This window comes from Montipora foliosa, chromosome 8, assembly GCF_036669935.1.
Source record: "Montipora foliosa isolate CH-2021 chromosome 8, ASM3666993v2, whole genome shotgun sequence".
Taxonomy (NCBI): domain Eukaryota; kingdom Metazoa; phylum Cnidaria; class Anthozoa; order Scleractinia; family Acroporidae; genus Montipora; species Montipora foliosa.
Genome location: NC_090876.1, coordinates 52,769,563 through 52,784,463, shown reverse-complemented (window position 1 = coordinate 52,784,463; position 14,901 = coordinate 52,769,563). Strand labels below are relative to the sequence as shown.

The 14,901-nt window shown below is 43.7% G+C and overlaps 2 protein-coding genes across 2 annotated transcripts; both read left to right on the top strand.

Annotated features, from left to right (window-relative positions):
- Positions 1 to 5,330: 5,330 nt before the first annotated feature.
- On the top strand, positions 5,331 to 6,269 carry LOC137968917 (uncharacterized). The gene has a single exon (XM_068815385.1). The coding sequence runs from the start codon at positions 5,331 to 5,333 to the stop codon at positions 6,267 to 6,269; it is 939 nt and encodes a 312-aa protein (XP_068671486.1).
- A 250-nt stretch (positions 6,270 to 6,519) lies between these two features.
- LOC137968916 (uncharacterized) lies at positions 6,520 to 10,464 on the top strand. The gene has a single exon (XM_068815384.1). The coding sequence runs from the start codon at positions 6,520 to 6,522 to the stop codon at positions 10,462 to 10,464; it is 3,945 nt and encodes a 1,314-aa protein (XP_068671485.1).
- The last annotated feature ends 4,437 nt before the right edge of the window (positions 10,465 to 14,901 follow it).

Sequence of the window (14,901 nt, the reverse complement as noted above, 5' to 3'; positions counted from 1 at the left end):
TTCTTGAACGTTCCTTACGCGCAAATGAAGGTCATATTGGTGTTAATGAGAGTATAACGACCGTAATGAAACAAATTTGGACACAAATGAATGTTTATTTTCCGTAAATGAAGAGCAAAAGGTGTAACTATTGATACACAGCTTTTTAGAAAGAGCAGAAGGAAGTCTCCAGGACGGTCGATCGAGAGTAACATATTTACGACATGAACACAACATTAATTTTGAACCGTGAATATAGAATATAAAAAGTTACGATCTCGACAAACATTTTGGGAGATTTTTGCTACGTTCAAATAAATCGCCAAATCGAAAGTGACATGGCCGGAATTCATCGGGCGCCGTGATTAAGTTACCGCGGCATGTTTACTCGCCAAACAGTGAAGCATCTGTGTCAAATGATGGCAAGATACCGAGTTTTTGTAAGTTTCTTTTTCTGTCAAGTGTTATAAAGTTTGACAATGAAATGAGCGAAGTCAAAACAAAGATCACAATCGCCCAACTCTTGTTTATGCAAAGTCAAAATTTACTCTCCAAGACGCGTACGACGTTATTTATCACCAGGTAATTTCATCATTTTGGAAATGGCAGCTACTTTATTATTCATCTGCGTCACAATTTTTCACTGATTTTGGGGCTCATTTTGTTGAAACTCAAGCACGCTTCCAACAGGCCTGTGAACCCTTCCTGCTTACAGAGCAATACTAAAAAACTTCTCCCATATCACATTTCAACCTTAAGCTCGGAAATTCAATACACAACATATTATAATTCACAAAGGCAGAAAATACCACAGAATCCTTTTCCAGCGAAAAATTTATTGAAACAAACAACATATTTGTTCTTAGAGACGAAAACCTCTTCCTATTTCATTGCGTGCGTGAAGGTAAGAAACTCAATCGTGTCAAATTACCATGTACTTCAGGTAAATACAGCTCACTTTGATTTCGGCTCGACGGGCGATAGATTGTTGTCGAAGTCCATTACTCGTCGCTTTTAAGATTCCACCGCCTGTCTATCCAATTGACTTGCCATTATTGAGCTTCATAAGGGTATATTTTGTTCAAAGATCCACTAAAACGCCATTCGCGTTACATGACTTTCGACGCCATTGCCGGTTAAGTTAATCGTTCTACTGTGTCCACCAGAGAAATCTACGCAATTCCCACTACCCTCTCGATCCTAAGAAAATACAAGTAGAAGGCTCTATGCACAAAGCCACCACTTAGCAGGGGAGTGACAGGCAAGACTTTTACCGACACGAAAAAAAATAAAACTAGACGCTCGATGAGCGTATACTGGGTTGCCTGTGGTACGTGTTACTCAAAAACAGAAGGGACTGAGTTGGGTGGCACTGAACTGCAGCGTTCCAGTCATTTTTTTTCAAGTCGGGGGTCATTAAGACAATTTAAGGGGTCACCCAGAAGTCGTGCCAGCAGAAGCCCTTTGGCTCACACGTTGATACGACGAAACAGATCTTTTTTCTGAGGTTAAAAACTTGGCTTCCAGCCTATTAATCATTTGTCAGAAAGAAAACATTCCTGTCTTTAGAAAAAATAGGCACGTATTGCGTACGTGTGGTAGTGCAGTGACACAGCGCCTTATTCCATACAGGGCCACTTTGGAAAATACCATAATACTCTTTGTTTGTCCCCCCAAATTTTGCATAACCATTATTTCCAGTTTCTCTTGGGACTTACAGTAGTCCCAAGAGAAAACAAAAACAATGCTCATGCAAAATTTGGGGGCACAAACAAAGAATATTATGGTATTTTCCGAAGTTTTGCAACGTTCAATTTTGTTATTGTACTTTTTGCTGCACAGGAAAATCGCAAAATCGAAAGTGACATCGAATTCAGTGGGCGCCGTGATCAAGTTACCGCGGCGTGTTTACTCGCGAAACAGTGAAGCATCTGTGTCAAATGATGGCAAGATACCGGGTTTTTGTTTTTGTTAGTTTTCTTCTTCTTTCAAATGTTAAAAAGTTTGACAAGAAATGTGCGAATTCAACGCAAAGATCACAATCACCCAACTCTTGAGGTTGACCATTGTTTCTTCAAAGTCAAAAATTTACTCTTCAAGACGAGGTTATTTATCACCAGGTAATTCCATCGTTTTGGGAATAGCAGCTACGTTATCATTCATCACCGCCACAATATTTTGCTGATTTTGGGTCTCATTTTGTTGAAACTCAAGCACGCTTCCAACAGAGCTGTTTATTTTCGTGACTTATGCGCTGTGATGCATTCAAGGCGTTCGATTCCTTCAATGTTTTGTTAAATCCATAAAAGAATTGTCATTTAATTTCCGTGTTGTATATAATACCAAGTTATTAAAATATTAGAAACAAACCTCACTTGATATCCAATGGCGAAAAATGAAATTGTTGTCGAAGATCATTACTAGTCGCTTTAAAGATTCCAGATATTTATTTTTCACCGCCTGTCTTGTTTATCCAATTGACGTTCCATTCTTGAGCTCCATAAGGGTATATTTTGTTCAGAGATGCACTAAAACGCCATTCGCGTTACAATGACTTTCGACGCCATTGAAGGTTAATAATTAAATGTTCTCCTGTGTGCACCAGAGAAATCTACCCATTACTCCAGCCCCCTCAAACCTAACAAATACGCACAGAAGACTCTATGCACAAAGACACCACTTACCAGGGGAGTGACAGGCAAGACTTTTCATGACACGGAAAAAAAAAAAAACAAACAAACGCATTTTCTAACTGCATTGCCTATAGCAACCCAGTAATGAGAAAATTACATCTAAGATCATATTTTTGAATAAATTCTGAGTAAGAGAGAAAATTCCCATTTACTTAAATATCGTGCACAAGATAGCTCCCATTAAACCAGTCCCTGTAAAAACATCGCCCAGAATGGTTATTCTTATCCGGACGTTTACTTACACATACAGTCGCGAAAAAGTGTCAGGTCTGTAATAATAAAAAGCAAGTGTAATCACGAAACCTTTTTGTTGCAGCAGAATCGTGCGTGACATTTCTTTTTTGTGTGACGTTTTATTGTGTTGCGGTGGTCTGGACCTTGCCGGGTCCCGGATGACCACGCGAGTTGACACTGTGGTTTTTGTTTTTCCCGCTGAAGGTTTAGTAAGATAATTAAGTTAAGGTTCTCTCTCAGTGTACGGTACCAAGGACTCCACTGTTTACGGATTAAGGTTTCTATAAGGCGTCGTAAGGATATTAGGACACAGCTGTAAGTTTTTTCTGTTCGTTTTAAATGATTTGTTTCTTGTTTTATTGTATTTTCATATTCGCCCCTAGCGCGCTTTGTAATGCTAGGTTTTGTTGTTTTCCTATAGTTTTCGTTACCACCATCCCATCGTATCATTGTATCAAGACTGCGTGTAAACGAATCTCTGTGGATTTTTCAAGTAAACTGAGTTGTTGTCGTATGTTATATGGTACATCGTAAGGTCCCAGTGTAGCAGTTCCGCCGCTACATTTCGTAACGAAAAATCTCTATACTGAAGTTCCACGATCTACCAAGGAAATTGTTGTTGGAATGTATTGTGTTGATCCTTAATTCTTCGGGGTTTCGTCGTATTAATTGTGGAAATTTGCTTGTGAAATCGTCGAGAGAGCGGCAAATTACTCCATCACATGTATGGCAGAATCTAGTCACCAGGAACTCGCGGACAACTTTAATGTTCCAGGCGAATCAAATGTGCTGCAATTCGAAGAAAAGAATGGTCAAAGCGAGTCTGTGGAAAAAACTTCGAGCGATGTAAAAGATGCTACCCAACCATGGGATTCACTGGGCCCACGGCAACGAAATCCATCGGAAAAGGGCCTTGAAGAACGAATTAATTGGCTTAAGCAACAGCGTATAAACGCTCTCCGAGCTGTGTCAAGGAAAAGGACTGAAGTATCTGATCTTATGGTCAACTCCAACAATTTACACCTAGTGAAGAATGAGCTGGCTAATTTAAATGATTTAATCGAACATTATAAAGAAACCTTTCATGCCTACTATAAGGAGCTAACTGTGTTAGATTCAAACTGTTTATTTGTTTTTTCCGCACGTGATTGTTACTCTATCTTATTTACGCGCGTGTGACATTGCGTTACATCGTGACGCCTTGATGTATGTGGATCAGTTTTCAATCAAGTTTTTCAATTGCCACGTGCTTTCGCTCGCTAGTGTTCTGTTTTAGTTTTCTGCTGTTTAATTAACCTTTCTTCGTGTATTTCTTCGCTTCTCCGGATCAGAGGAATATTTGTAAGTTTACTTTATGCTGTGTTTTTTCAATCAGTGCATCAGTGTCTTAGAAATATTGTGATTTATTTCCTTTCAGTCGAACCATTGTTTCTTTATTGTCATTGTCATTGCTGATCTTCAAATTTTGACTTCGAATGCGTTCGGATTACCTCTTGATCACTTCAATTGTTGTAAGCATTAAATGGAACCTTTTTTAATTGTCTACGATTTCGGTGCCACAAACTGATGATGAAACCAAAGAGCGAGAGTACGCTCATTATGATGAGAAAATCAAGGGTATTATGGCGTACCTGCATCCAGTATATGCGTGGATATCACAAGCCGAAAGTCACCTAACTGACCAGCTAGAAAGGGCTAGCAGTAAGGGATCCAGACGGTCATCAAAAACAAGCTCCCGTTTGTCTGCTAGAGAAAGGGAAAGAGTTCGTCTGGCAGAGCTGAAGGCTGAAAGATCAATGCTTAAACAGAAACAGGCTCTGAGAGCCGCATAGGAGGATTTGGAGTTAGAACTTGAGATAGTAAAAGCTGAAGCGAAGGGGAAAGCATTGGAGGAATTGGACAGAGAGCATAACCCCCCGTTGCCATGTGGTTCAAGTCCACCATCCGCTGTTGCATCCTTTTCCCCGATTGTGATACCATCTGTAGCGGGATCCTTACCCAATGAAGTTACTTTAAAGCCCGAAGTATTCGTTCCTACTACTCAAACCCCAGTTACAACGGAGACACAGGCTAAGTCCGTCCTGCAAGGCCCAAGAATTTTGTGCGCCTACAGATTCCATTGTCAAGACTTGCGCATCAAATCCTAAGGCTGCAGAGTTTATTCCTACCACATTTGCAGATGGTACTTCGTCTACACCATATACTGGTCATGGTTCAAAAAACTCCAAAGAAATTGCACACGGAATTTCTGAAATTCAGTCACCTCAGCTGGTGGAGCGCACCTTTCAGAGTGTAATAGAGTTACAACAGAGACAAAATGAAACCATTATTGCAACTCACCAGCAGTTGACCGCTGCAATGACATTGCCTCAGCCAACCATAACTAAGTTCAAGTGAGATCCTATTGAGTATAACACATTCATTATGGCCTTTGATGCTCGTATTCACTCCAAGGCGACGTCGAATGCTGACCTTTTGTACTACCTAAATCAGCATCTCGAGGGTGAACCTGCAGATCTTATTCAAGGATGTTTACATATGAGTCCTGATGAAGGTTACCTGGAAGCCAGACGTCTACTACAGAAAGAATATGGGGACCCATACAAGATCTCTACTGCTTACCTTAACAAGATCCTGCAATGGTCTCCAATTAGATTTGATGACAACCAAGGTCTGAAACGGCTGTCGATATTCTTGACAAAATGCACAATAACCATGAAGAGTATTTCGTATATGCGTGTCCTCGATCACGCACCAAACATGCAAGCTGTAGTCTCCAAACTCCCTGCTAACCTGCAAGCCAAATGGAGGGATCAGGTCTTTAAGAAGAAGAAGAGGGTGAACGGTGCAACGTGTTCTGCCGACCTTGCTGAATTTGTTGAGTCTGCATCGGAGTCAGCCAATGATCCAGTGTTTGCAAGGGAGGCCTTGAACAAGAGAAAGGAAGATGTTAAACCTCTCAAAGTGAAGGAACCATTGAATAAAGGAAGGGAACTGTCCAGTAGGGCTAAGATGCCGCCAAGGAAACCCGAAAACCCGTGGAAATACAAGGAAAGCAGTTTTGCAACAAATCCATCTGGAACCGTTAAGCCCCCAGTCTCAGATGGGGCCGGGCCCACTAATAGCCGTGGTAGCCCATCCTGTCACCTTTGCAGTCGTGCTCATGATCTGGATGATTGCGAACTATTTAATAGGAAAACACCGGAGCTTAAGAGAGCATTCTTGAGAGAAAAGAATATGTGCTTTGGATGTTTGGAACAAATCACCTCTCAAGGAACTGTTCAAACAAACGAAAGTGCAAACATTGTGGCAGGCTGCATCCTTCTGCCCGCTGCCACAAAAGGACAATACCAGCCCTGCTAAGCAGGAGAATGACAAGGCAGTAAACAATGCCTGCACTAACCCTCAGAATGCTTCGTGCCATGCTGCTAAACTGAATGAATCAGTGATTCTCCACGCAATCTTGCCAGTACGTGTGAAGAGGAAAGGCAATACTGAAACCATTACAACTTATGCCTTCTATGATAACGGCAGCGGTGGCTGTTTCTTAACAGAGAACCTTAAAGAACAGCTTGGCGTTAAGGGCGAAAGGACGGAATTACAGCTTGGCACCATGCATGGCCAAGGCCTTGTGACCACCACTGTTGTGGACAGTTTGGTTGTGACGGACATGGAAGATAGAAACCCAGTTGAATTACCTCGCTCCTACACAAGAATGGAAATACCTGTAGCCGAACAGCAAATCCCAACCCCTGAATTGGTGAAGCAGTGGGAACACCTACGAAGTGTCGCTGAAAGGATGCACAAGTTTATTCCGAACTTAGAGATTGGCTTGCTGATTGGTAGCAATTGTCCTGCGGCACTGGAACCTTTAGAAGTAGTGCCAAGAGGTGACGAAGGGCCTTATGCAATGCGATTGCGTCATGGCTGGACTCTGACTGGACCGCTGCATGTAAGAGACACTCCATGCCCCAGTAATGTCATTTGCCATAGAATTACAGTTCGAGAGGCAGAGTCGGTCAAGGAGATGATATCGCCCCAAGCCATTCAGCAAATGTTCCAGTTAGATTTTAACGACCGCAAGTCTGGTCCGGACGAATACAGTTATTCCCGGGAGGACAAAAAGTTCATTACTGGGATAGAGCAAAGCATCCAACATCATAATGGTCATTACGTAATACCATTGCCATTTAGAAATTCTCAAACGACGATGCCAAACAATCGCGATCAAGCATTGAAACGAGCGATGTGGCAGAGAAAGAAGATGCTGCGTGATGAGAATTACAGGAACGATTATGTAAGTTTTGTAAACGAGATGATATCAAGAGGACATGCAAGAAAGGTGCCGGGAGACCGTCTAGAAGTTGAACCCGGGAAGGCATGGTACCTACCACACCACGGAATTTACCATCCTAAAAAGCCCCACAAAATACGTGTAGTCTTTGACTGTAGCGCAAAGTATGAAGGTGCATCTTTGAACGATCAATTGATGCAAGGCCCGGACCTTACTAATTCCTTGGTCGGGGTTCTCACACGCTTCCGGCAAGATCGTGTTGCATTTATGGCAGATATAGAGGCCATGTTCCACCAGGTACGGGTCCCTGATGAGCAATGTGATTTCCTCAGATTCCTCTGGTGGCCTGATGGAAATTTGGAATCGGCTATCCAAGAATATCAGATGACGGTACATCTTTTTGGGGCAGCCTCTTCTCCAAGCTGTTGTAACTTTGCCTTGAAGCAGACGGCTAATGACACCGAATCCCAAAGTGGATCACTTGTAACTGAAACCATCCGACGAAACTTCTACGTGGACGATTGCCTTCGTTCCGTCAAAGATGAACAAGTTGCCATTGAATTGATCCAAGGTCTTAGTGAAGCATGTGCACACGGAGGGTTTAACTTGACTAAGTTTATAAGCAACAGCCGTGCTGTCTTGGAATCTATTCCGCCCGAGAAACGTTCTAAGGAAGTCAGAGACCTTGACCTCGGCAGCGATCGTTTGCCTGTTGAACGTGCCCTCGGGGTACAATGGTGTGTGGAATCTGATGCCTTCGAGTTTCGTGTAGTTCTTATTGACAAGCCACCAACAAGAAGAGGAATATTGGCAGTAGTCTCCTCAATTTATGATCCACTGGGCTTTGCCGCGCCATTTACGCTTCCAGCGAAGAAGATACTCCAGGACCTCTGTCGCGAAGACATGGGATGGGATGACACTGTTCCTGAGCAATACCAAGTTAGATGGGACAAATGGTTAAGTGAGCTACCACTTTTGGAACAGTTCAAGGTTAATAGGTGTGTCAAGCCAGCAGAGTTTGGAACCGTGGTGTCCCAGCAGATACATCTTTTTTCTGATGCTAGTTCTGTTGGATACGGCTCTGTTGCTTACTTGCGACTGCGCGATAACAGCAATCGCGTTTACTGTTCTTTTCTTATGGGCAAAGCACAACTTGCTCCCATCAAGTCTGTCACGATTCCACGTTTAGAGTTAATGGCTGCCACAGTCTCAATTCGACTTGGAGAATTGTTGAAGAGAGAAGTCGACGGCAATCCTGATTTCGTGTACCATACGGACTCCACCACTGTGTTGCGCAATATTGCCAATGAACAGCAACGCTTTCATGTGTTTGTTGCAAATCGAGTGCAGCTTATTCGCGACTGCTCACGTTTAAATCAGTGGAAGTACATAGACACAAAGGAAAACCCGGCAGATGATGCCTCCAGGGGACTGAATGGACTTGCTCTCATTGAAGGGAAGCGTTGGTTGCAAGGCCCAGCCTTTCTGTGGAAACCAGAGAGTGAGTGGCCTCGACAACCGCGTATGGTGAACCAGGTCCCAGCTGATGACCCAGAAGTAAAGGGGACAACCGTGGCCTCAAGCAATGTAGTGATCGTCAATCAGTCAGCTAGTGCTGCAAGCAAACTGATATACCACTTCTCTGATTGGCATCGGTTAAGGACAGCTGTAGCTGTGTTCCTGCGAGTAAAGAAGATATTGCAAATCAGATGTAAGGAACGTATGAATGTCAAGGAAGAAGTGTCAAGAGACGACAAAAACCTCGCAGACCGAGGGAAGCCTTCAATAACCAAAACAGCTAAGCATAAGGACACTGAAGAGCCTTGCTCACCTCTTACCGTGCAAGACCTGGTAGACGCTGAGTTCGCTATCCTAAAATTTGTCCAGGACTTAGCATTTGGTAAGGAAATCTACGCCCTCCAAGAGTTGGAAAATGAGAATGGCCTAGACAAGGAGAAGCTGCAAAAACGGAAGAAAGCAAGTATGAAGAATAACAGTCCTATCCAGCGCCTTGACCCCTTCTTAGAAAACGGTATCCTCAGAGTTGGAGGTAGACTCAGGCGTGCAGATTTGCCACACGAAACGAAGCATCCAGTGATTTTGCCACCGAAAAGTCATGTCACTACGCTACTCATCCGTCATGCTCAAAAACGGTTGGGTCACGCTGGGCGCGGTCATGTTATTTCAAGCCTACGCGAGAAGTATTGGATCATCAAAGTGAATACAGCAGTGCGCCAGGTGATGTCAAAGTGTGTCTTCTGCCGTCGCAATTACAGCAGTCCAGGTGTACAGAAGATGGCAGACCTACCCAAGAATCGAATCTCCCCAGCACCACCATTTACTTACACTGGTGTTGACTACTTTGGGCCCTTCATTATCAAGGAGGGGCGCAAGGAAATGAAGAGATACGGCGCTCTTTTCACGTGTTTGGTTAGCCGAGCAGTCTATATTGAGGTTGCAAGTTCTCTTGAGTCAAGTTCATTTATTCAAGCACTCCGGCGCTTCATCGCCCGCCGTGGTCCTGTCAGAGAAATAAGGAGTAATAACGGTACAAACTTTGTTGGCGCACGAAACGAGCTGCTCCAGGCCATAGAAGAAATGGATCATGAAGAGATCCACGCCAAACTCAAGAAGGAAAACATTGACTGGATCTTCAACCCACACGCCGCCAGCCACATGGGTGGCGTTTGGGAGCGACAGATCAAGACCACAAGGAAAGTTCTCGCTGGATTAATGGAAGAATATGGTCATTGCTTAGATGAGGAATCGTTTCGGACCCTAATGTGTGAAGTGGAGGCAATCATTAATTCAAGACCCCTGACGACAGTCTCTGGCGAGCCTAACGACCTTGAGCCGCCTACTCCCAACCACATCTTGACAACCAAGTCAACTGTGATATTACCACCACCAGGCAAGTTTCAGAGCTGTGATGTGTATATGCGTCGGCGGTGGCGAAGGGTACAGTATTTAGCAAATCTATTTTGGTCTCGATGGAAGAAGGAGTACCTCGTTGTGATGCAGGAAAGGCACAAATGGCAACATCCTCAGCGAAACCTGGTTGAAGGGGATGTCGTGATAATCCGAGAGGAGAATGTTCCGCGTAATGCCTGGTCGTTGGCCCTTGTTGTGCGAGTGGAGCCGGATTCACAAGGCTTCGTCAGGTCTGCTGTCGTCAAAACGCGAGAAACTACACTGAGAAGACCAGTCAACAAGCTTGTCCTAATTTTGCCCAAGGAGGAACAGGAAGGAGATCAAGAGAAGTAAACGCCCCTCAGACGTTTAGGGGCCGGGAATGTTGCAGCAGAATCGTGCGTGACATTTCTTTTTTGTGTGACGTTTTATTGTGTTGCGGTGGTCTGGACCTTGCCGGGTCCCGGATGACCACGCGAGTTGACACTGTGGTTTTTGTTTTTCCCGCTGAAGGTTTAGTAAGATAATTAAGTTAAGGTTCTCTCTCAGTGTACGGTACCAAGGACTCCACTGTTTACGGATTAAGGTTTCTATAAGGCGTCGTAAGGATATTAGGACACAGATTTAAGTTTTTTCTGTTCGTTTTAAATGATTTGTTTCTTGTTTTATTGTATTTTCATATTCGCCCCTAGCGCGCTTTGTAATGCTAGGTTTTGTTGTTTTCCTATAGTTTTCATTACCGCCATCCCATCGTATCATTGTATCAAGACTGCGTGTAAACGAATCTCTGTGGATTTTTCAAGTAAACTGAGTTGTTGCCGTATGTTATATGGTACATCGTAAGGTCCCAGTGTAGCAGTTCCGCCGCTACACTTTTCACTGGTTGACATTTGCTCGCGCTGTTCAGAGCTTTGCTCATTATCTTGAAGAGGATTGAAACGAAAGCAAAAGACAGCAAGACTATTGTTTTCCTTCTTTGTTTTCGTATTGCGTCACTGTTACGAAAAATAATATTGCGTGACAAGTGTTACTTTCTAGAAGCTTCGCGAGAGTTACGAGTTTGTTTATATTTAGGTTTGTACGTAAGCGTTTCTAAATCGGTGTGTTTTGTAATCTTTCTATTATTAGATTCATTACTAATTTAGAAAGTTCTAGAAGTTTATTGTCAGAGTATATAAGTAGACGAGTACAAGCGGAGTGTTTTTCTAACTAGTTTTTCACAAGCGAAGAGAGTTGGCGTTGGCCGTGTTTAGTCAAGTGTGACAGAAGCAGTGTTTATTCAAGTTGGCGGAGGCCGTGTAAGTTTGTCGAATACGTGTTGTTCAGAGTTTTACTTCGTGGAAACTACGTTCGTTTTTGGAATAAATCTTCTTGTTGTTGTTCCGACAACCCTGCGTTCAGTTGAGTCTGCAAACTACCTTTCCTCAAAACATTCGAACTCGTAACATTGGGGGCCTGTCCGGGAGAGGAATTCATTTGTTTGCTGACTACAGAAACCAGGAAAGGACAATTCAAGAAGGAGTTACAGAAAAAGTAAGAAGAACTGTGCAGGAGAGTATATTGTGTTTTTGCTGTGGAATACTGCTATGGAAATGGAAAAGCTTTTGCAGATGGGAAAAGAATTTGGATTGGAAGGAGCAAAGCTGCTCGAGTTTGTAGAGAAGCAACAAAAGTTAGAACAAGAAAGAAGGAGGGAAGAGGAAGAAAGAGAAGAAAAACGCAGACAATTAGAACAAGAAAGAAGGAGGGAAGAGGAAGAAAAAGAAGAAAAACGCAGACAATTGGAGGAAGAAAGAGAAGAAAAAAGGAGGCGGTTTGAAGAAGAAAAGGAAGAGAGGCGTCGATTACTTGAAGAAGATAAAAGAAGAGAAGACGAAGAGAGAGAAACTAGGCGACAAGAACGCGAACTAAGAAAATTGGAGATGGAAGCCGAACTGTTGAAACAAAAAGAGGCTATTGAAGCTGCAAAAAGAGAACACGAGTTGGAGATTGCGCGGTTGGCTGTGGAGAATGCTGACGGGCGTCCTGAAGTGAGAGAGGATCGGGCTAAGGCACCTAAACTCCCCTCATTTGTTGATGGTAAAGACGATTTGGACGCGTATTTGCAGAGGTTCGAGAGATTTGCGGAGACAGCTAAGTGGAAAAAAGATGGATGGGCATCGAAGCTCAGTGCTCTGTTGTCTGGACGGGCACTAGAAGTGTATTCACGTCTATCGGAGGACGCAGCTAAGGATTATGACAGGGTAAAGATTGCGTTAATGAAGAGATATGACCTTACCGAAGACGGCTATCGTCGAAAGTTCAGAGCATCCAAACCAGAAGTCGACGAAAGTCCGGAGCAGTTTATTGTGCGACTGGACAGATACCTGTTACGTTGGCTAGAGCTTTCGGATACTGCGCGAACCTTTGATGGTCTTAAGGACTTGATCGTGAAAGAACAATTTATTGACTCTTGCCCTAAGGATTTGGAAATTCACCTGCGAGAAAGGGCACCTGAGACTCTAGCAAAGATTGCGAAGATCGCTGACCAGTACTTGGAGGCTCATGGTAAACATTTGTTCAGCTCAGCGAGCAGAAAGCCAACAGTGTAGCCTGAGAGGGACGAAGCCAAGAACATGCAGATTAATCCACCAGCTCTGCATTGCTTTAAGTGCAACACCCGAGGTCATAAAGCTGTCAACTGCCCAACCCTAACAAGAAAGTGTTTCCTATGTGGTAAGCAGGGACATGAAGCTAGAAACTGTCGATCAGGTGGACGCAGATCAGGAGGACAAAGTAAGGATGGTAACCCTGTGCAGCGTGGTCAAGTGAGTGCCAGTTGTTTAGTTCAGCCACCTGAGGTTAAACCTACTGTTGAAGAAGTTAAGGCCTGTATTAAAGATGATAAGCTGCTGTTAGCCTGTGGTAAAGAGATTCCATTGTTGAGTAGTGCTTGTGTTGAACCGTTGACTGGAGTGAGAAGTAAAATGCCTGTCGTGAAAGGTAGAGTTGGAGAGAAGCCTGTTGATGTCCTGAGAGATACTGGTTGTAGTGGAATTGTAGTAAAGAGGGATCTTGTGTCTGAGGATCAGTTTACTGGCGAATTTAATGTTATGCTGCTCATTGACAATACGGCAAGGAAAGTTCCCGTCGCAAAGATTGATGTTGATACACCTTATCTCAAGGGCCAAGTGGAAGCGCAGTGTCTTCCCGATGCTGTTTATGATTTAATTATTGGTAATGTGCCAGGCGCAAGAGCCGCTGACGACCCAGATCCAAGCTGGCAAGTTCCTGTACAAGAAGCTTGTGCTGTAACCACGAGAAGTCAAGCTAAGAAAGCTGGAGAACATATTCCGTTGAAGGTACCAGATACTGAAGAAAGTCCTGTAGTTGACAGAGAAAAGCTCAAGCAAATGCAGCGTGATGACGAGAGCCTACAGAAATTTTGGGAGAAAGATGACGTAGTTGTGAGAGGCCAGGCTGAGACTTCATTTGAAGTGAAAGGTGGAGTTCTGTACCGCCTCTACAAGCACCCTTATGTGAACGGAGGTAAACCCCTGAAGCAGGTTATGGTTCCTGTGCAGCTGAGAAGTCGAATAATGGAACTAGCGCACGGATCGATCATGGGAGGTCACATGGGAATAAAGAAAACGACTGATAAGATTCAAAGCGCTTTCTATTGGCCAGGCATTCAAGGGGACGTGACTCGTTATTGCAAGTCCTGCGATGTATGTCAGAAGACAGTTAACAAGGGTTACGTACCGAAAGTTCCCTTAGAGAAGATGCCATTAATTGACAAGCCGTTTAAGAGAGTAGCAATCGACCTGGTTGGACCTATTGTTCCCCCGAGTGAGGACGGCCATAGATATATATTGACATTGGTCGACTTTGCAACTCGTTATCCTGAAGCTGTCCCACTGAAGAACATTGATACTGAGACTGTGGCAGAAGCGTTGGTGGATATCTTTAGTCGTTTAGGAGTTCCTGAAGAGATCTTGAGCGACCTTGGTACGCAGTTCGTCTCTGAGTGTATGAAGGAAGTGACGCGACTTTTGAGCATTAAACAGCTCACCACGACTCCATATCATCCTATGTGTAATGGCCTGACGGAAAAGTTTAATGGAACAATGAAGAGCATGTTAAAGAGATTGTGCAGCGAACAGCCAAGACAGTGGCATCGCTATATTAACCCGTTGCTGTTTGCGTATCGTGAAGTTCCCCAGGAGTCTACTGGTTTTTCGCCGTTTGAGTTGCTGTATGGAAGAGCTGTCAGAGGACCGATGTTTATTCTCAAAGAGCTTTGGACGAAAGAGTTGGAGGAGCCTGAAGTAAAGAACAGCTATCAGTATGTGTTTGAGCTACGCGAGAAGCTTGAAGATACCCTCAAACTGGCGCACACCGAGCTTCAGAAAGCCCAGAACAAAGGCAAGCATTATTACGACCGAAAGACTAAAGTCAGGAAGTTTGTACCTGGAGACAAAGTGTTAGTGCTGCTACCAACCGACCACAACAAGCTCCTAATGCAGTGGAAAGGTCCATTCGAGGTTAGTGCTGTAGTAGGTCTCAATGATTATAAAGTGAGAGTCAAAGGAAAAGAGAGAGTTTACCATGCTAATCTACTGAAGAAGTATTTTGAGCGAGAGGATCCTGTTTCCGTTGGAGCAGTTGCTGTTGAAACGAACGCTAACATTTGTAAGAACGAACATGTTGAGAGCGGAGTAGAAGAAGTTGACCCTGTGGATAGTATTGATTTTCTGGAGATTGGTGGTTATGTCGCGAAAGAGTCAGTCAATGATGTGACCATTGGAGATA